Source organism: Urocampus carinirostris, chromosome 17, assembly GCF_059441175.1.
Source record: "Urocampus carinirostris isolate Australia breed hairy pipefish chromosome 17, RoL_Ucar_1.0, whole genome shotgun sequence".
Taxonomy (NCBI): Eukaryota; Metazoa; Chordata; class Actinopteri; order Syngnathiformes; family Syngnathidae; genus Urocampus; species Urocampus carinirostris.
Genome location: NC_142365.1, coordinates 15,447,295 through 15,470,006, shown reverse-complemented (window position 1 = coordinate 15,470,006; position 22,712 = coordinate 15,447,295). Strand labels below are relative to the sequence as shown.

At 42.2% G+C, this 22,712-nt stretch overlaps 1 protein-coding gene across 1 annotated transcript; it reads left to right on the top strand.

Annotated features, from left to right (window-relative positions):
- Positions 1 to 5: 5 nt before the first annotated feature.
- On the top strand, positions 6 to 21,507 carry LOC148349328 (stromal interaction molecule 1-like). Its single transcript, XM_088321312.1, has 14 exons — positions 6 to 150; positions 2,395 to 2,502; positions 5,758 to 5,888; positions 5,953 to 6,067; positions 6,139 to 6,250; positions 7,277 to 7,392; positions 8,000 to 8,174; positions 10,219 to 10,396; positions 12,246 to 12,413; positions 12,529 to 12,629; positions 13,574 to 13,809; positions 16,400 to 16,486; positions 16,599 to 16,662; positions 18,659 to 21,507. Exons 2-14 carry the CDS (start codon positions 2,397 to 2,399, stop codon positions 19,032 to 19,034), a joined length of 1,965 nt encoding a protein of 654 aa, XP_088177438.1. The 5' UTR covers positions 6 to 150; positions 2,395 to 2,396; the 3' UTR covers positions 19,035 to 21,507.
- Positions 21,508 to 22,712: the final 1,205 nt, after the last annotated feature.

Here is a 22,712-nt window from a genome sequence, read left to right as displayed (position 1 = left end):
TTTTTTTTCTTTCTGAGCAGTCTTTTCAGTTTGACTGCGCCTAAGGAGTAAGAATCGGATCATAATAACCGGTGTCGATTTTTTCCTCGTGCATACGGAGAACATTCCGCTGACCCTCGGATGGATTAAAGAGGCGACGGCGCTGCACATGTGAGTGATGACTTCAGCCTGGAATGTTGATGTGGAGATTGAGCGCTTCCTCGAGTCTGAGCTCCGCCGCAAATTTAGGAAACTTTGTTGATATTTGGAGAACGCCTTTTTATTTTAAAACTCGAGCGAAAACTGCTGTCAAAACAACGTCTTTATTTGGTGGAAAAGTGAAAGTTGAAAAGACCATTTTCTGAAACTAAATTTGGACCACTTAGGATGAAGTATACTGTACTATTTTTGGACTCAATTTGGTCCACTTTGGAAGGCCTTAACACAACCCTAACAAACTGTCTACTCTAGGGACTAAATCATGTCTAAAACAAACTTCACGTATTCTTATCGTCTACATCTAATCCTTTATTGGACTTAATAACGGATAAAATAAATTAGATGTTAGTACTTAGACTAAATTGTTTCTACAATGAAGCAAAGCAGATTATTTGGCGACTAAATCATGTCCAAAACAAACTACACGTCTTTTTATGGGCTAAATCTGGTCTATTTTTGGACTTAATGATGGCTAAAAACAATGAGATATGTTTATGAGTTAAATCTGGCGTATTTGCACCAAATCGTATCTAAAATGAAGCAAAACAGATTATTTTGGGACTAAATTATGTCCAAAACAAACTACACGTCTATTTATGGGCTTAATCTGGTCTATTAATGGACTAAATCACGTCTGAAACAAAATGAACATATCATTATTGGCTAAATGTGGTCTATTTTTGGACTAAATAATGGCGTAAACAAATTAGGTAGGTTCATGAGTTAAATCTGGCCTATTATTTGGACTGAGATGTGTCTAATATGAAGCAAAACAGACTATTTTGGGACTAAATTATGTCCAAAACAAACTGCACGTCTATTTATGGGCTAAATCTGGTCTATTATTGGACTAAATCACGTTTGAAACAAATTAAATATATCGATCTGGTCTGATTTTGGACTAGATCATGTTTACATCAAAACAGACCCCTATTTATGGGTTTAAAGCTGGTCTATTCCTTCCTAAATAATTTCTAAAACAAACAAGAGCAGATTATTTCTGGAAATTAATCATGTTTTTAACACACTAGACGTCTATTTAGGGGCTAAATATGGTCTATTTTTGGACTAAATGATGTCTAAAACAAATGAGATACGTTTATGAGTTAAATCTGGCCAATTGTTTGCACTTAATCGTGTCTAAAATGAAGCAAAACAGAATATTTTGGGACTAAATTATGTCCAAAACAAACTACACGTCTATTTATGGGCTAAATCTTGTCTATTTTACTAAATTACGTCTGGAACAAATTAAATATCTATCCGGTCTGTTTTTGGACCAGATCATGTCTATATCGAAGCAAATCGCCATTTATGGGGTTAAAGCTGGTCTACGCTGTACTAAATAATTTCGAAACCAAGAGCAGATTATTACTGGAAATTAATCATGTTTTAAACAAACCAGACGCCTATTTATGGGCTAAATCTGGTTTATTTTGGGACTAAATCATGTCCAAAACAAGCTACACAACTATTAATGGGCTACGTCTGGTGTATATTCGAACTAAGTTATGCCTAAAATAAACAAGACAGCTTTTTGGGACGAAATCATGTCTCAAACAAACCAGAGGTCACTTTACGGGGTTAAATTGAGTCTAAATCTAGTCTAAAGTTGTCAAAATTTAGCCCTACAAAGCAATTTTTCAACTTTCACTTTTTCACCAAAGAAAGAAGTCTTTTGAAAGGAGCTGTACGGAATTTGGAACTTGTTACTCTCTGCTGCCATCTTCTGGCTTGTGTCATCATTGCATCTTTCATCAGCTCATTCATGATGCACCTGCAAGTATATGCATTTCTTAGACATGTTCAAATGAACTGTTTTTTTTTGTCTTGGGGTTTAGGTAAGTGTTTGGCCTTTTCTTAATTTCCCCATTTCCGCTCTACACCATTCAAACATGACGTCACACTCCAGCACTCACAACAGCCCCCATCCCTCAGATTTATAGTGTTCCACCCCGAACAGCTCTGATATTAAATAAAGGGAGATCGGCGTTGTGAAAATTAAAGCCTAAGGGTACTTTGAACTCAGTCAGGCATTGTTTAACACATACTTAAATGGAGGAAATATTTAACTTCCAGGACACCTCAAACGACGCACCCCACCTCTAACACTATAGTTGAGTTGTGCTTTTTTTTTTCCTCTTACTCTTTTTGCTCGACTTGTCTATATGATTTTTTTTTTCTCGCAATCCTTAGACATGGCGCGTGTGTGTCTGTGGCTGTTGTGTGTCCTGAGTGCCCGCATGGGTGAAGGTGACCACTCCGATCCGGACCATCAACATCAGCATTCACACGCCTTATCAGGTAGGACAATACTAGATTTCATTTACAGAAGCCCATAATAAGCTAAATACATGTCCATTCCTGAATTTGTGTTATCAACAATCTTGTTTTCCGTGCATCCATTATCTGCACCGCTTATCCTCAGTAGGGTCGCGGGGGTGCTGGAGCCCATCCCAGCTATCTTCGGGCAGTGGGCAGGAGACACCCTGAACTGGTTGCCAGCCAGTCGCAGGGCACACAGAGATAGACAACTCACTCGCTCATTCACTCCTAGAAACAATTAGAACCGGCCAATTTACCTGACATGCATGTTTTTAGAAAAGTGGGAAGAAAAAACCCACACAAGCACGGGGAGAACATGCAAACTCCACACAGAAAGCTTTGATCCCATGACCTCAGAACTGTGTCACACATGCGCTAACCACTGCCCTGCCACGCTGCAACAATCTTGATTTGTTGGTTAAAATTTAATATTGAAATAACTCATTACAAAGAAAGACAAATTCAACCATTGTGCTTGACCTGCGGGTGCCTTTGCCACAAGGAGGTCGTATGATACTTAAGGGACTATCAAATACCTGACACAAAGAGATAAGCCTTAAAGTGACAGTGTGTAATAATCCCCCACTAGAAGTTGTTGTATCTTAGAAAGAAACACAAGCGTGTGCATAGGAATAAAACACTATGGAAGCCCAACAGATACCCCAAGGAAAATTCCATAAGACTACTTCCATATTTTCCCACGTAAGCGAAGTTGAATTTCAACCAGCAATGGGATATGAGAGTTGCTGTAAATCCTCCCCAGTGACCACAAGCTGGATACACCCGGAGCGGCTGAGAAGTGGCAAAAGCTGGAGCTGGTCAGAGCTGGTTTAAGGGGCTAACCTTTAGCAACCAGCTGTGGAAGGTGACTGATATTGAAAGACAAGGCAGGAGCAGCTAACAATGACAACAGCAGTAAACCATAGTCTGCAGCCAATTGGCTAACATGAGTGGCTAGAGAAAGAAACAGCAGAGAAAAAGGTTGCCTAGATATTGGTCACTTTTACCATCACATGCATTGCTCATGTGTTTTTGCTGATTATTTGGCATATTTTTACACAATGAGGCGTCGTTATATTACACCTTGGTAATTCAGTAATAATGATACTTTGTAACTAACTCTTTTATTATCGTTAAAATATAAAGACACACCCTGTACATTTTCAGTTTGAGTTCAAAAGAAACTCTTAACATGACACGACACGCATGTGCAAAGACGATAGCTCGCGGGTAGCAGCTCACCACAACTTCCGTACAGCAACACAGGAAGGAAACTTTGTGACCGATATAAATTCTTCCTTAAATCGAAACATTGTCTTTTATATATTACGTCGCTAGGAAGTTTATTAGCTAATCCATGCACATTTGTGCTTTGAATGTTCAAAATGCAACTCAAAGATGAGGCCATTGTTCCACAGACTCCGACTTTGACATGTCCTTCCCGCGGCTTCTTTATTTTTATCCTCCCAGCTGTTGAGGCTAATCCACTAGCGCTAGGCTAGTGTCACCATACCTGTGTGTCTTTCTTTACCTCAAGGCACCCTCACCTTTTTGCTTTTTCTCATCTACAAGTGAAGTTGGGATCATCTGGATGGTCTGCCGATGGTCAAACTCAGTTTCTGCTTCTCTCTGGAAAGCCTGGTCCTCTCTATTTATTTTTAATAAATGGTCTGCTTTTATATAGCGCTTTTCCAGTCACTAAGGACCTCCCAAAGCGCTCTACAATGTGCTTCACACTTTCCCATTCACTCACACACTGATAGCGGTGCCAGACATGCAAGGCTCTTACCTGTTTATCAGGGGAATTAGGGGTTTAGTGTCTTGCCCAAGGACACTTCGACATTTAACTCTGAGGAATAGGGAATTGAACCTGCGACCTCTCGGTCCCGAGACAATATACTAATTAATGACACTCTTTTCCCCGATTAGATACTGGACCACTTAAGACAAATACTCAGTTTTTTTCTCACAACCATCTTTAATTATTGATTCTATTGTGCACAAAACCACTCTCTTGTTTCTTACTACATATAAAAATCGTTGTTTAATCCCCAGTGTCCCTTTGAGGCCCTCTCCTCCATATAAATACATGTTTCATAAAATACTGCGTACCGTCAAATAATGTAAATGCAATTTTTAATGTAATCAGTGAATTTTCTGTATTTGCATTTTTTTCCCTTTTATCGTCATACGAAAGAAAATACAATTTTGTGTAACCAGACTAGCAATCAAAAATATTAAAAACAAACAAGCTTGACAAACTATTACATTTATAGGTGCTATACAGAATTTTAAACATTTATACTCGCGGACGCCATCTTCTGGCTTAAGTCATTATTGCAGCTGATGTGAAGCTTTGTTTGAGGTGCCTGCACTCAAATAAATTCTTCTTCTTCCAACTTTTTGGGGGTTTGGGTTGCTATTTGGACTGTACTCAAAACAGGTATTTTCTTACTTTCATTATTCTCAAGCTACACTAACAAAAATAAGCGGGCATAATCATGTAATCACTCCACCCTCAGTCCCCCCATGTCTGCTTCCTAGCGTGTTGCACGTACCGTAAGGTGTTTCTAAAAGTAAGAAAGAAGCTCTTTGAACTCAGTTGGGCTGGAGAAAATGTTCTACTTTGAATCTCAAGCGACGCACCTCTCCTATCATTCATGCATGTGCTTCCTCTGCACCCATTCCACGTTTCATGTTCACCAAAGTCTTTTTAAGCAATGATCCAAAATGCAGATAACTGCAAATAGACAACTATATTTCTTTTTTATTCCTTACATAAGAATCCCCGTATTTCCCAAGTGAGTCGTAAATGTAATTTATACGCCGTATAAATAAATGGAGTGTTGCTGCTAAAACCAGTGTGCTCAACTTGTAAAGGTATCATATGATTTACAGTCTGTTTAGCTTTGTCCTCCCTCGCTTCCCAGATGAATCGTAATGACTTTAAACCTGGAAAGTGTGTTTGCCTTTTAGTTTCTATTATAGATTGCGATGCGAGCACACACAGAGTCGAGCGATCATCCAGAAACTCTCTCAAGAGGCACAAATGACCAAATGCGGGCATAGAGTTCCTGCCGTTGTCATGGCTACCGAGTCAGCGGAAGCCCTGAGGTGACGACTGGACGCTAACTTGGAACTTCTGCTCCTGCGAGGCCCTAAAATAACTTTGAGAATTACCATGCCGCATTCTAGTGTGCATGGGGACTATTTCATTTCCATTATTTCTCATAGATCTATGCATGATGGACCAGCAACTGTGCGAGGACGAGAACGCCCTCTTGAGTTTCGAGGCCATCTGCAGCATCCATAAACAAATGGACGACGACGCCGACGGCACGGTGGACGCGGCCGAGACGGACGAGGTGACCAGAAAACCCCGTTAGAGGTATCTCAGCTGATGTCTGACTCATGTTTGGACTTTGCCAGTTCCTGCGAGAGGATCTCAAGTATCACGACCCGAAAGCCAAGCACAGCAACTTCCACCGTGCGGACCTGCACATTAGCGTAGAGGACATGTGGGACGCCTGGAAGAAATCAGAGGGTGAGAAGACGAGGAGAACACATCTACAGCGCTTGGTGTAAACAACAAAATGTCATCGTCTTCCTGTTCAGTGTATAACTGGACAGGCGAACAAGTGGAGGAGTGGCTGCAGCTCAGTGTGGAACTCCCTCAGTACGCCGAAACCTTCCGGAAACACGGACTGGATGGCAAAGCGTTACCGAGGTAATGCTCCCCTGTCACACTCCGCACCTTTTCCCAGTTCAGGCGTGCTGGAAGAAGTTGAAAGCTTTAGGTACTTGGGTTGTGATGTGGCTGCAGTTGGTGGGATAGAGTGCGAGGTATTGCACACAGTGAATCAAGGAAGCAAGGTTTTGGGTGCTCTGAGGAGAGTGATGAGCAACAAGAGTATGCGTATGCATGTTAAGGGGGGACAGTATGAGAGTGTGATTGTGCCGACTGTGTTGTATGGTGCAGAGACTTGGAGCCTGAATGCAGATTTGAGAAGGAAATTAAATGTTTTTGAGATGAAGTGTTTGAGGAGTATGTTAGGAGTGACACAATTGGATGGATTGAGAAATGAAATTGTGAGAGACAGAACTGGAGTAGTAGTGGAACTGAGCAAGCGTGTTGATAAGAGAGTACTCAGTTGGCTTGGACACATGGAGAGGATGGATGAGGAGCGAATGTTGAAGAGGATCTACAGAGCAGACGTCAATAGAAGGAGACCAAGAGGAAGGCCACGACTGACGTGGATGGATGGTGTTATGAGTGCACTGCAGGAAAGAGGTCTAAATATAGTGGAAGCTAGAGCTCTTGTTGGTGATAGGAATGAGTGAAGAGGTGTTGTAAAAGGATAGTGGAATGTTTAGACGCGTTCTAAGGGATGGGCAGGGCACCTGTATGATGCGGCAGGGATAAACCAGTGAAAGCTGTCGGGCCTGCTGTTGAACAGAAGAGTGTGTTGTGTCACCCTGACCCGAGTGACACGGCCGCTTTCTTGTGTCCCGTTTCATCTGGAGGGACGAAAGCATGACCAACTTGGGTGCCGAGGTGCTTAACTTGTTTGGGTGTTTGGGCATTTGGGTTGGCCATGGTCCAAACATTTTTGTGTGTTTTTGCTACTTTTTCCCTTCTTTTATTTTCTTTATTTTTGTATGTGTTTGTCTTGCTGTCGGTCACCCCTCTCGAGGGATATGACCAGGGTAGATAGATAGATAGGCGTGACCTCAACACTGACTTCATCCACAGGCTGGCAGTGAAAAACACAACCCTGACTGGATCGGTGTTGAAAATTCTAGAGCGGACTCATGCTCAGAAATTGCAGCTGAAGGCATTGGATACCGTGCTCTTCGGACCGCCACCAGGTATGCTTTCATTCAGGAAAACTGAAATTTTTTGTATGTTCCATGCTTCCACTAGCCAGGCTTTGACTTATGTTCACATGCTGACTTACTTCAGTCGAGGCACTTAGATTCGTAAACATGTACTTTGTGTATGACGTTTAGTCCTTTTGTCTGCTAAGTCGATCAACTGGTGCTATGTGCAAGGAAAATTTACTATATTACTTTACTTTGCTGAATATACGATTGTGATTAGTTTGTTGCAATCGGTTGCGCCTACTACCTCACCATTATCATTAATTGCTTAAACCCCTGTTTTCTTATCACTATTCACTGTCCTATCCGTTAAAAGCTAAAACGCCCCAAAAACACTTACTCCAAAAAGAGAGGAGAGCAGGATTGTGCAAAGCATCAGCTACAAGCTATTTATTTTTCATGAAAACTTTACTCAGTAGAAAGACCTTGCTAGCGTTAGTTGCATTTTAGATTTCTCAACAGTCTTATGTTATCTACTGCACTCTGTTGTCTGACAGATTTTCTTTAACAGTACTTAAATGACATTTTGTTATATGAGAATTTAGGAAACACTTGATTACTCTCCTCTGTGCGTCTATTTTGTGTGTAAAACTAGTCCGAGAGAACCGATGGAAGGACCTGGTCCTAGCCGTGTCCATCCTTGCGGCACTGGGTGGCTGCTGGTTTGCCTACGTCCAAACCAGGAAGTCCAGGGACGACCTGGGCAAGTTGATGAAGGACCTGGAAGGTCTTCAGAAAGCTGAGCAGAGCCTATTGGACGTGCAGGAGAAGTGAGCTTAACCGAATCGGAGTGTGTGAGTGTGTTGGTGGAGATGAGCAGTGAAGAAGATTCCAGTTCAAGCTCCTTTTAAGGACAGATAGATGAGGAGCTTGCTTTACAGCCTGTCCCTTTGCCTGCACAAGCACATACGATAGAACCAATGCTAGCGACTTCTTCTAGTTGATCCGTTGCGATGACGTACTATTGTCGTGTATTCAGCTGCTCCGCCGATCTCGTGTCAGTCATTAGGAATCAAACAGGTGCTGATGTGTCCGTGACATAGTTCCATGTGTGGAGTGTTCTCATATATTTCACACACAGTGGTCACAGCGCTACCTATTGTGTATGTGTAAAGATATACAGTAGACACCCAGGAAATAACATGAAGTGGGGATCGCAAAGTCAAATAGCCGTACAGCTTAGGAAATAAACATATGCCATTAAGCTAATGATGGCATCCCACATGGAAGCATTGAAATAACATAAAAGTATATCTCAAGAGTGACTAATGTGAGATATATGTACATATAATTAAGTAAAGTTAAATATGAAAGGAAAAAGACATTTATCTTTGGTATGAAGTGACTTGAACTGGTACGGTGGAGTAGCATGTGGATGCAGGGGAGAAGAGATGGCGATGGCGGATTAATAATCAAACGGATTTTGAAACTTCCTCTCGTGAGGATTATTATGCCCTTACAAGATTTCCTTGCTTTAATAATAATAATGATGATAATGGTCCCGATCGTTGATTAGTTGCGGCAAGCATGTCAAACATACAGCCAACGGGCAGGATAAGGCCCCCTGGATGATTAATACCGGCCTACCATAAATGTCCAAGAATGTCAAAAAAGAATTAGCAAGTCTTTAGGTCATTTCTTTCTAAACTTATAATCTTTTTAAAAGGAATGCAAACCAAATGCTCTCTCCAGCTGCTTGAGGGCAGTGTTGAGTTTGCATAGCGTGGTAGGTTGGTTCAGGTGTAAAACTGCTTTCACTTAAATTTCCAAATAAACCAGTTAACACATTCAATGACAAACATGAAAATGTTTCTTCCACATTATTTGTGAATAAATCTGATCTGGCCTTCCTCAGAACAGAAAGTCTGGATCCCTTCTTACAGCCAAACTGAATGTGACATTCCCAAGTTACAGCCATTCAACTTAGTAAGGATAGAGTTTTGTGTGCATGTTTCTTATTTCTTGATCATCGCTAGCTTCATTTCCATGGTTATTACATTTTTGCTTCTCCCTTTAGTATCACTGCAAGTCTTTGACTCAAAGCAAAAAAAAACCAGGAAAAAAATAGTCTATCGTGTTGCCAATTCGCAAAATATTTAGATTAGGAACTGAATGAAGAAAGAGAAAGGCATTGTGGGGAGGTTGTTCGGCCAATCGCATATTAGCATTGTCATGCCTTAAACAAAGCAGACCAGTATTTTTGATGACGTTGACCAATAGTAGACAACATCCTTGTCAACTAATACGTATTCCTTGTATTTTGTACATACTTTTGATCATTTCAAATTTTCAGTACAGCAATTTAGTACAGGATTTTTTTTTTAAACTTGTTTTTTTTTAAAGATCAGTCTCGTCTGCCGATTTCGGCTCTAATCTGGATCGTCTCGGTCACTAGTAGCAGACGACATCATCGAAAATTGCTACTATTGTGTCAGTATTTGACATAGTCTGGCTTGCTATGAGTAAATAGGCGCCGTGTTGTGTTGTAAGGTTTGTTAAGGGGGATTATAATTATTAATAAGAGGAGCAACTGGTTGAAGTTGACAGGTATTAGACAAGCATCTTGGAGACGTATCTCGTCATACGCACCAACAATGCAAAGATTGAATTTTACACATTTTTAGGCACGCAAAATAATTTGTTGTTGACGTGGTATGGTGGGGAAAATGCCGTAAGGAGGGTCCGAAAATGATTCCACATCGTAAAGTGAAAATGTCATATGTTGGGGTCACCATATCCCAGGGTCTACTGTATAATGTATTGCAAGTGTTAGCTAATCTTATTGACAAAAATGTCTGCGGTTTTTGTTTCGAGGCTGCAAAAGGCTCGGGAGGACCAGCGATGCGTTCAGGTGGAGAAAGTCAAAGTAGAAGAAGAGCTGAGAAACGAGATCAACACGGCCAAGCAGGAGGCCCAGCGGCTGCGTGAGCTTCGCGAGGGGACAGAGAACGAGAGAAGCCGCCAGAAATATGCCGAAGAAGAACTTGTGCAGGTTGAGAACATAAACACATCACTGTGTGTGGCAAACAAGTAAAAAGCCCCGCAAAACTGCAAGCTTGCACCAATTGAACAAAATGAGTGCTACATTGAAGGAGAAATAGAAAACAGAAAAAAAGAAAAGTGATTTTGCCTGCAACACAGTGTGACCAAAATGCACTCTGGTCAATCCGCAGAACAGATACAGACATTACTAGGATCCACGAGCACGCTTTATCTCTTTCTCTTTAGTGTCAGTTTTTCAAATGAAGATAGACACAATCCGTCTATCAGAACATTATTTATTTGTAAATATAGCGGGTCAAGGATCCCTTGACGGGGGCAGCAATGTGGACGCAACTCTGGACAGCTTGCTCCATTGTTGTTGGTTCTTTGTCTGTTTTCCGGTCATGGAAAAGTTGGCAACGGTCCATTCAAAATGTTGCCAGCCCAATTTTCTTTCATTCTTCCTCTCCTCCTGCCCCCTTGGACTGTGCCCTGGAGAATTATCTTGGTCAGTCCTAATAATCTGGTGACCATACCACTGTAGTTGTTGTCTGCGCACAGTTGGGTCCAACGTGCCCTCAGATGGTGTTGTGCCAGTGTCTGAAATAACGTCTGCCCGGACGCCCGGGGCGTGCATCTTTTACGTCGGGCGTACAAAAAGTTGTCCGCCCGGGTGGCCGACAACTTTTTCAAGTTTTTTTTTTTTTTTCAAATCATACTTTTGCTTTATTCCGAATTCGAAATCTTCGTTTGGTTCGGACATTTCGGTTCGTTTGGGAATTTGCATACTCGGCAGCCGATCAGAAGCCTGCATCCAATAACTTTGTGTGTTCGGACTTTCCCAAGCCTTATAAGGTCGTGCACTTGCACATCATTTTCCAAAGTAGACATACTAAGAAACCAAAAAAATTGAGAAGTGGTTAGGAATCAAGCCAAAACCCCTAGAAGAAATATTCGAAAGAAGCTAACAAAATTGATGACGCTACAAAACGTAAACTTACATTAAAAGCATCGTGAAAAGAGGGGTTCACGATGGCTTGTAGTCATTGTCATTTTCTGCATTAAATTATTGTTGGTAATATACTGATTAAAGGGATAACCACAAACCTGTCTTTTTTCACTTTCTCCTTTTATACTTCCTTTTTTTCTGAACTTCTTTATACAACATAATAATTGGTAATATAATGCATCAAAGCAAGTGAGCCGTTGGAGAGCCGGCTCTCTTTAATGAGTTGAGCCGAAAAAGCTGGTTCTCTAAAAAGAGACGGACTTCCTTTCACTACATAACTACCACATGAAGTCCGAGGCGGCAGACGCATGCGCAAAGTAGCATCAAACCGCTCGCTTTGTTTGCAATGGAAAAAAACGATACAGAGATAGAGGCTACCGCGGCAAACTCGTTTGACTTGATTGATTTGCCGTTTCGTGATATTCGTTGTATACCGGATGGTACCCATAATTTATAGATTTTCGCACAGATTTTCTTGTACGTCGTACACGTCTTAAAATGCATAATAAATGTACTTTGTACAGCAAAAAAGTACAGGTTGACAGGTATGTGCAAGTGTAGAGGAAAATGGAAGTGACCAGCACTTCTATGAGTCTGATCTTTGATTTCACTGCTATGTTCTCGTCCCGCTTCAGTGCGGCGGTGGTATGAGCTATCCTAGCTATGATTTCTGGTTCTGACCCCTCTTGTGATATGACAGCTCCAAAATATTTAAATTTGATTACTATAACTGTAACGGAAAACAATCACATTTTTTCGTTTACTATTGTCATAATGCTGTTTGTTTTATGTATTCCATTACTCCCTAAGCCCGACTAGAAGCCAGATTTGACCTTTTGCGCGCCCACAGGTGAGGATGGCCTTGAAAAAAGCCGAGAGGGAGCTGGAATCGCGCGCTCGCTGGTCGCCGCCCGAAGCGCTGCAGTTGTGGCTGCAGTTGACGCACGAGATCGAAGTTCAATACTACAACGTGAAAAAGCAAAGCGCCGAGAGGCAGCTGCTGCAAGCCAGAGAAGGGGTGAGTAAATGCGGGCTCCAACCACGTGAGGGCGTACACTACATTAGACACAGGAATGTATTGATGTTATCAGCTGCTCCATCGGCATTCCTAACTCATTTGGTTGATATTTCAGGCTGAGAAGATCAAAAAGAAGAGGAGCTCTCTATTTGGGACATTTCATGTAGCCCACAGCTCGTCGCTAGACGACGTTGATCACAAGATCCTATCTGCCAAGTGAGTGCTGCTAGAAATCTGTTCATATCAAGTGGTGCCTCAGTTTTTGAACTTAATCCGTTCCAGGTTGAATGAATGAATGAAAACTTTATTTCGAACATTAAGATAAAAACAGAACAAAAACAATAACTCAACAACAATGTTCCCTCTAATTTTCCAGGGGTTTGAGCGTTCACACAAAGTCGGTGAGCAGCGCTTGAAACAACAGTGAGCCACCATAATCCCAAGTGTGGCAAGATAATTAATGATCAAACATGTCCAAGACTTGACATGAAGTTACATTTTGCTGAATTTCCGGGAAGGCAAAATTATTTTTCTCTTTTGAATGAATTGACTCATGTACTATTGCAAAGGTTGTACGGCCTAAAAACGTCGTTTGTTCTTACAATTCTTTCACAAGATATCCATTTCTTTTTATTTCCTGATATATTTTGTCGCATAATATTAAAATTTTGGGGGGCTTATTTAGTCGGTTGTAAGATACAGAACTGTACTTAATCACATTTTTTAGTGGAAGTACAATGTTGGCAACAAGATTCACTTGATATAATTCGAAATTATTTGAATGCAACACAAACTTTTTCTTCTTTTTTCCGTTTTTTTCTTTCTTCTTTTTTTCAATTCCTTTAAAAAAAATCTCATTGTGTTTATTTTTTCCGAGCTGTTTTTTCTTTTTGTTCTCTATTTACTTTTTTTCTACATTTCTTTCTTTTCTTTTTTTCTGTCTTTTTTCAAAATTTTTCCTTCTTTTTTCTCTTCCTTTTGTTTCTTTTTTTCTCAGCTTTTCACTACTTTTTCATTTTGGTATTTTTTTCTTTAGAAGACGAAATTCGGTAGAAGGCCAAGACAAAAAATTGGGTTGAGGGCAGGAATTACCAAAAGTGAGGCATATGTTGAAATACTCTCATGCTTCACTAGAATCGACTTGCTGACGTTTCTTCCAGACAGGCCCTGGCCGAGGTGACAGCGGCTCTCCGAGAGAAGCTGCACCGCTGGCAGAACATCGAGTCTCTGACGGGTTTCTGTCTGGTCACCAATCCTGGCCTGGGGGCGCTGGCCACCGCCCTCAATTTGGACCCGGCCTTCTTGGGCTTGCGACCGGCAACGCCACAACACCTCCTTTTGTCCGATGATCTGGACGACATGGATGAGGACATCTTATCACCCGGGACCCTGAAATGTAAGTGCAATTACAAATATTAACTTGCATATTGAAGCTTCTAAGTGACTCTTGAAGAAGCCTCCATATTGGAGAACAAGCAAAAATGGAGGAGGTTGCAATTCTAAATCGTTTTGCTACTTTATAAGTTAAGACAGATATTCGGGGGCTAGATGAGAAGGAAAGTTGAGAGTACATTATTTAACAATATTAACCCGTATTTAATCAAAGAGTTGTTGACGGATGCTGGCATTTTACCTGCTGTTTCATACCAGACATTGTAAACTTGTCATGATTACTGATATGATTCAGCCTTGCCCGCTGCGTTGGCGCCAACTGCCGCGGGTCCTGATTGGCTCCCGATCAGTATTTGTACCCAGTCCTGTCCGTCCCCTTTTGTCAGTCCGTCTGCAAGTTAACTCTAGGTAAGCCCTTTTCGACCCTGACTCCCACCTGTCCCGTTTCTGACCCCATCCACGTCTTCTCTCCTATTCTGGCTACTACTCGCTTCCGACCCGACCACGTTTTGGCTCCCCTGTCCCAGGTACCGACCCGTTTTTCCGTCCCCGACCCCGCCATCGCACGCCACGGAAGATCCATTTCCGAGTTCGGAGCACAATCTGAGTATCAGAACGACCTGCTTCCCGCGTCCAGCAATCACCGGATCGTGGGTGCAAACCTTTCCCATTCTTCCAATAAAACGCAATGAAACGCACCGCAAGTGGGTCCTGTCTCCGTTCTGGTCTTGACAAAACTACTTGATATAGCAACCATGCTCTTATACCTTCAAAGATTTTCGATTCTATAAAAGCCATCAAGCATATGACCAGTTTGTTAGTGGCTGGCCGAGAGAAGTCAAATCAGTCGTGATGATTATTTAGTTCTTGGATTGGTACATTTGAATTTGTTTGAGAGCTATTTTTCACGCGATTTGATAGAAAGCTCTCTTGTTTTATCACATCTTTTGTGATCATAGCCTACAAACGATAGAAAGATTTCTTGTGTCGATCCCCACATCCATAAACAGAACAAAAGTTTTGCATTTTTCATACATTAGACTCTAAAGTCACTCTTTTATCAATATCACTGCTTGTAATCCAATATGGCGGCCGTCTCAAATGTCACGTGACACTCGGAAGCATCAAGAGTCATCTTAAATCAGGATTCTCCAACCTACTTATTTTAATGAATCACTGCAAAGGAAACCCAGTTTTATTTGTATTTCTAAAGTAACAACTTATCATGTTATTACTAAGTGACCATGTAATCACCAGGTTAAATATTGGAAGTAGGGGTTACCTAGTGCATGTTAATCACTAGAAAAAGCGGTGCAGATAATGGATGGATGTAACAAGTACATTTGTCAGTAATTAGAGGTTTTATTTTAATCTGGCTAATTTAGGTCGATTGTGTACCGAAAATACTTTACTAATGGTTTTAGATTTAATTTTGATGAGCAATATTAGCTGTGAAATTCATAATTTGAATGGGCATCGCTCACGTCACTGTAATTGATCACAATTCTTGGAAAGGGTTAAAAGAATGCCACATATACGATTAGCTAAAGTTGCCTAAATGTGTGATTATTTAGATAATTCTACATTCATATGTATTGATATGAGTTTTACATTTTATTTTAATGGGCGTAAAAAGTGTAATTTTCCTTGTGTGAACGTAAATCACTCGCGTCACTGTAATTGAGCACAATTAATCGTTAATGTCACAAGCCAGGAACGGAGACAGGACCCAATAGCGTTCATTTCACTCAGTTTTTATTAAGAAAGAGAGCAGTGCTTGCATCCACGATCCGATGATCGTCGAGCACGGGTAGCAGCTGGCATGAACGCGGAAGTGGCACTTCCGTGTCGAGCGAGGGTAGTCGTTGACAGCGAGAAAACAGGTTGATGGCCAGGACGGGGGAGCAAAACAGAAACAGGTCCAGAAAATTGTCGGCAACAGGTGTCAGGCAGGAAACAGGCAAAACAGGTCGATGGCCAGGACAGAGGAACACAAGCAGAAACGGGTCCAGAAAAATGTCAGCAACAGGTACCAGGCAGGAAAACAGGGCAGGATAATGTTGGAGAGTACAAAAGCTTGCCTAGCTGAGAGCATAGGTTCGCAGACGGTCTGACGGCTTCCTTTCGGAAGACGGGAGTTTAAAAAGAGTCCGATAGCCAATCAGGTCCCGTGGCTGTTGGCGCCAACGGGGCAGCCGCACGTGCCCCGAATCAGTAATCATGACAGTTAAGAATTGAAACAATTACAAACACCCAAAAAATTTGCTAAAGTTGCTTAGATTCTAAACTTAAAACATGGAAGTGATACAAAATGTACCTTTTTGACTCTTTACAGATTGTTTTTCGAAACCACGTAGCAAACTTTCCAGCGTCCTTTGATATCAAACTTTCGATTGTTACACTACTGACAAACCGGAAGTGCAAACAATATAAAAGCATTAAACAGGAAATTGAATAAAATTTCGGGTTTGTGGCCCTGGTTTGAGTTGGGTTGTTTTATTCAACTGCTGGGAAATTGTTCAGTGGATTAAATATTTATATTAAAAAAAGTTAGGATGAGTAAAAGAGGAATTTCAAATAATGTTTCCCTCCAGATGCAGCCTGGCAGATGGACCGAAGAGTCAGTGACCTTTGGCCACTCAGCACCATTGCGGACAACCAGTCGCCCTGGAAGCGTTCTGGTTGGAAACTATTTTACCATTTATGAACAATTCTCACGGAATATCGGATTTAAGAGTGGAATTTCAGGATTACTTTTATGCCTATTGTCCACATGACGCTTTATACCCTCAGCTCAGAGTCTGATGCCACTGCAGCAAAGGACAGGAGACTCGGCAATGATGTTCAGCTCTCAGAGGTTGGTAGACATCCACAGGAAAGTTACAGTCCACCCGCTCTATTGGAATTCTTCTCCTCGCAAGCCATCATCTCGTTTTCTTTGTGTCTTACCCTTCCGTGTTTCATCCTTTTCGTGTCTTCACTTTCTACCATCTCATTCTATCCTCCAAACCATCCAACGTTGAGGGAACATCTCACTTTTCTCATCTGCTCGTCCCGTGGTCCGTGACGGAGAGGTGGAGAGGATGTTGTTCCGCTGGTGGCCAGGGGTACATCCCTCTGCAGAACACAATGGGCAATGCAAATCTGTGAGGTAGTGAAAAAAGTAAACCTTGCTCCAGTGAGGGATTAAATTAGTAAAAATACCAATAATATTAATGATAATAAAAAGAATTAACCCCTATAATCCACTATGTCATCAAAAGACTACCAGATATATCAATGACTTAGAAAAAGGCATTACATTTGATATCATCATCACACTATTTTTGCCAACAGTACCATGTTGTACAACATTATTTTGGCAGCACTCCTTCCCATTATGCTCCATTACAACATTGTACAATGTGACACAATGAGTAAATAAAGTGTGATGATGGGATAAAATGTCACGGTTGCCATGGTGCCCAATTGGCCCCGCCCGGGTGGCGCCAGCTGCGGCTCGTTCACGGATTGGTTTTCCGTCTATTTAAGCTCGGTGCTCTCACTCTTCCTTTGTCAGTCCGTCAACGAACCTCTGCCCTGCAAGACGTGGGTTTTGACTCTGTCCTGTTTCCTGTTGGTATTTCCTGTCCGGTATTGTTCCCGTTTATTTTGTCCTGTTTAATATCGGTTTCCAGTTTTGTTCACGTCCAGTTTGTCCTGTTTAATTTCGATATTAATCCTGTCTGTCCCGTCCTGTCCGGTATCGACCCCATCTGTCCGATATCTGCTCAGCCAATTGGTATCGATCTCGTCGGCCTCTGGCTTCCTGTCATTCCACGCCAGACTGCTGCCTAACGTGCATGACTCCCCATTTCCCGTAAAATAAAAAGCTTGTGTGAGAAACGTCACGCGATTGGGTCCTGATCCTGTTCCGGTTCATGACATAAAATTGAATACTTTTTCCTTTGTCATCTATAATTCTCGTATCATAGTGATTAGGATTTGGCCCTCTTACCACTGCCATCTGGGTTTGATTCCCATTGCGTCCAATGCTGAGAACCGGGATATTTGTCGACTGATCTATCATTGCTCAATTATGGTATTATACTAGCGTAAATATTCGGTACAACGCGCACCCAAACTTAGAGAGTTTTTTGGGGGAGGAAAAAATACCTTTATACACAAATAAATACGGTATCAGCAAAGAAATAAGGCATTTAGTTTTTTTTCTGTGCGGCCTTGTCACGGACCAGGAACGGAGACAGGACCCAGTAGCGTTCGTTTACTCAGTTTTATTGATAAGACGTAGAGAAGGGCTTGCTTCCACGATCCGAGGATCGACGGACAAGTGTAGCAGGAGACGCGGAAGTGACACTTCCGTGTCTGGCGAGGAGGGTCGAAGACAGGCAGGATTTACAAGTCGTTAGCCGGGACTGGAGAGAAAGGACGGTGTCAAGTTCAGAAACGAGGTCGGCAACGGGAGGCAGGCAGGTAGCAGGGAGAAACAGGTCGGATAACGGGCAGGCAGAACGTGGCAGAGTCAGGTCCGGAAACAGGTTGGCAACGAGGATGAGGCAGAGAAAACAGGGCAGGAATGGAGTCTGACGTAAGAGCTTGCCGAGCTGGGAGCATCGGTTCGCATAAACGATCTGACAGGGATCTCTTGGAAGTCAGGGCTTTAAAAGGAGTTCAACTGCCAATCAGCTGTCCGGGCTGTCGGTGCCGATTAAGCAGTCGCAGGTGGTCTGAATCGGTAATCATGACAGGCCGAGTAGCAAAGGACCCAGGTCCCGGTACCGGTTTGCGGCCCGTTGTTTGCCGACCCCTGCATTAAAGCATCGATCCTCTTAACTCTTCCTTTCCACCAACAGGGACGTCACGGATCGCTCCGACTCGGACTCCAACCTCCCGCCCACTCCCGGAGAATCCCGAAGCCCCCACACTTCCAAGACCCTAAACTCCCCCAACAGGCTCCACCTCCAAGCAGGTCCCAGCTCCAGGATGAGAGCAGGAGGAAACATGGAGAAGAGCTCGAGTTTGGGGGAGTTGAGGGGCACTTCGGCCGCCGTGCTCGCTTCCTCTTGCTCCACTCGCTCTCTTTGCATGTCGTCCGAGGACGGAACCGGCATCTTCTCGGCTGTTCACACCCGGTGGAGCCCGGCGGAGGACGGGCGAGAGGAGGGGGAGGCCTCGGCGGGAGGCCGGCGTAGAAACGCTTTTAATAAGATCTTCAAGAAGAAGAAGTGATGTCGCTTCACAAACATTTTAAAAAGTTCACCAATGTCATTAACACGATTGCTTTTAGGAATTCAGGGAGCAATTGAATTAGAATTTTAGTAAAGTCTGAGAGGTGCTGTGTCACTCGTCGTCAGTGTTGGGCAAGCAACAGAAAAACAGTAATTAGTTACAGTTACTTCATTTATAAAGTAATTCCGTTAACCTACATATGCCCCCCCCAGGTGACACCTAAAAATAGCGCATTACTCAGAGAGTAATTATTTAGTGACAAATTACCGTGTTTACCCACATTGAAGCTAACCTCCTGAAACTGCTTTAAAATAGCCTTGTAATAATATAAACAGCAGAAAAAGCGTACACCAGGCAGCACGGCGGCTGAGTGGTTAGCACGTCCGCGGCACAGTCATGAGATCGAACCTTCCTGTGTGGAGTTTGCATGTTCTCCCCTGTGCTTGCGTGGGTTTTCTCCAGGCACTCGGGTTTCCTCACACATTCCAAATACATGCATGTCAGGTCAATTGGCCGATCCAAATTGTCCCTAGGTGTGAATGAGTTGTCTGTCCCTGCGACTGGCTGGCAATTGGTTCAGAATGTCCCCTGCCCACTTCATGCAGTGGGCAGGGGACATGAATGGGCTCCAGCACCCCCGTGACCCTCCTGAGGATAAGCGTTGCAGATAATGGATGGAGCATACACCAACCTGTGTGAAGCCTTCATATTTCTTAGCTTGTGCAATTTTAAAGAGTTTGCAAACCAACACTAAGCAGAAACACTCCATATCCATTTTGTGTCTGGGCTTCAAACCGCTCCAAGATTTCCTTCTCCATATCTGGGTGCTGTCTGAGGCATTTTACTTTTTTTCTGCAAGAATACATTTGTTAATGAAAATACCAAAAATCAGCACACGTTTCACATGAATCCTGTGCTCACATTTGCCCCATTGATTTTGTCGTCCCTGTATAAATAAGCCCTTGCCCACGCGTTTACTACCATTTGCTACAGGTGACACACAACCAAATGTGCGCATATAAACTCACCCCCTGATTTCAGTATTTTACTTTATAGGTTTAAATTCCTCTTAGACACAGGTATACACCGTAGGGAGAATATCTCTATGAGGAGAAATTCAGCGTTCTCTGTGCTTGAGACGGCAGCACCATAACTGTAAAGATAAACATGTCCACCTTTTTTAACTTCTATGTTGGATTGACGGTTGAATGTGATATCACAATAGAAGGGCAAACCGTCAGCAATCAGAGAACACTGTGAAGTAGTTGAGTAACCTACCATGTTGTAACGACAGTTGAGTTACAAAATATGATTACCGTGATAACGTGTCACAGTACTCGTTACCAACAAAAGTAATTGTGTTCCTTTGTATTGAGTTAGTCCTAACACTGCTCATCATGACTTCTGCAAGAATAGAATAGAATCGTTTTTATTGTCTTTAATTACAACATAGTGTACATTGTTCACAACCTGATAAGACGTGGTACTCCAGGAGAAATATGTAATAAAATACTTTAAAGAGGAAGACAATACGATAATAAAACAATAGATGGGAAATATTTACAGAACCATGGATTAAAGATCCTTGTCTTCTGCCTGAGAAGTGGTGTTGCAGTGGAGAGTACAAAATTCACTGTTCATCCTGGCTTTATGCTTGGGAAAGCCACTGTTTTTTCTATTTACTGTGACATTGTCCGTACTGATTTTAATTTAAGAAAGTACAGCTTCAGTTCTCTCCTGTAGGGCCCCATTCTCAATCACATGCCAGCAAAGTCTATCGGAAACAATACTGCAGTTGATCACAGGGTTCAATTTCCTCCGGACGGGGGTAAATTGGTTTAACAGGGGAAGACAGAGGTGATCGGATCCATGTAAGTAGGAACAGGGGTCATTTGATGTTGCTGTACACATTGTCTCAGTTCTAGTTCTGTGCATTTTCAGTACTTCTATACATACTTCCCAGACTGTTTTCCTCCAGAAGTGTTTATATTTAAGGTTCAGAGAAAGACAGACGTGATCGGATCCATCAAGGTGGGGGATTGGGTTACCTCTGTATGCATGTTTCTTGTTGCTACACACTAGGTCCGGGCTTTGTTTCCTTTAGTAGGAGTGTGTATTTGGAGGTCACAGAAAGACAGAGTTGATCAGATCATTCCAGATTAGGGGAGAGTAGCTGTGTACGCCTGTTTGATGTTCCTATACACATTTCCAGTGTTTTATCGGACAATAAGAACTTACGATACGAAAAGCAACGAGCTAAACCACCTAGCTCTAGTTTGTTGATATTTGAAGGTACATAAGCACAAACGCATGAAGTAAGTCATAAATCAAGTTAAGTGTGTGGACATGATCTAACTTTTTCCACTCGATACGTAAATTATATGACTATTTATGTTCCTTTATTACTCGTGTTCTTTTCTGTAGATTTTCCAAAGAATATTTTCTAAATTGAATAAATAGCGAACTAAAAAGATGACAGTTTATGAGTCTGTTTATTTATTGTTTAGAAAATCACCGAGCTCAATGAATGTTATGGCCGCATGTTAAAGGAAAGAAAAGGAGAAGTGAAAGCTGGCTCAGCTTTTCTGTTGTGACTCAATATCCTGCCATTGGAGAGACATTTTTCACACCATCTGAGAAATTTCTCGACATAGTTACTGATGTGTTTGGTTTAATGTTTTGCACTCCTTCAGCAAATTATTATTATAAATTTGCTTCTCGTGCACCGTGATTTAATGTAGCACAAGTCTATTCATTAGTGTATTTATTCTAGGTAATGATGTGGACAGCAGAGATAATGCCACTAGTTAAGAATGAGTGATCTATTTGTGTTAACCAAGGCATTCAGTATTGGAGAACTTTAATATTGTTTAAAAGTGACGTATGTTCTTATATTGAACGCATCTAGAATCATAATAATGCGCTTTTTTCAATATCTGTACATTATGCCAGTTTTATGGTGCTCATTGCAACCTATGTAAATATGAATATTCATGAAGTGTTTGTTACATGTAAATACACAGGAGACCTAGCTGTAAGACACAAAAAATAAGGTAGTCGAGGGGGTAGGATTAAATCAGCATATAGTCATTACTTGCCAATTGCCCTCAACTGCGCTCACTCGTTCAGCCCCAGCTGCCACACGTTCCCTAAGTAGTTCCCCTCCTATTTAAATACGTCATTCTTGTGCACGCCTGGTCAGTCCGCCTGTGAACCTCAGCGCGTGCAAGGCAAGCACTTTTGACACTGGCTCCGGTTTTGATCCCGACCTGTTTCCTGTATCTATCCCCAATCCAAGCTTTGTTTTCCTGTCCCGGCTACCCGTACCCTGCCCGATTCCGTTGCCTGTATCGATCCCTGACTTCCTGCCCGTCCCAGCTACCTGACTTGTTTCGATCTCCGATCAGGCTCCGTCTCCGATCCCGGCTGCCCGGCTTGTTCCGATCTGCGACCACGCTTCGTTAGCGAAGGCTTCCCGCTCCTACTGGCTAGCATTGTGTGAAACGTTACGCATTTGGGTCCCCTGCTTGTACGGGTCATGACACATATGTCTCTTCCTATTCCTTTCCTGACAGGGTAAGTTAGGTTAACATTGTTTTTGTTTTTTTTGACTTTTTCCTTTGTTTTTATCATGTTCGAAATAAAGTTTCATTCATTCAGTCATGCAATCATTCATTC

What these genes read in the sequence shown, in the direction of transcription:
- LOC148349328 (XM_088321312.1), top strand. Translation starts at nt 2,397, where the DNA reads ATGGCGCGTGTGTGTCTGTGGCTGTTGTGTGTCCTGAGTGCCCGCATG. An exon ending in GCATTCACACGCCTTATCAG is followed by an intron (nt 2,503 to 5,757) that starts GTAGGACAATAC and finishes TATTTCTCATAG; the next exon opens with ATCTATGCATGATGGACCAG. An exon ending in GCTCTTCGGACCGCCACCAG is followed by an intron (nt 7,393 to 7,999) that starts GTATGCTTTCAT and finishes GTGTAAAACTAG; the next exon opens with TCCGAGAGAACCGATGGAAG.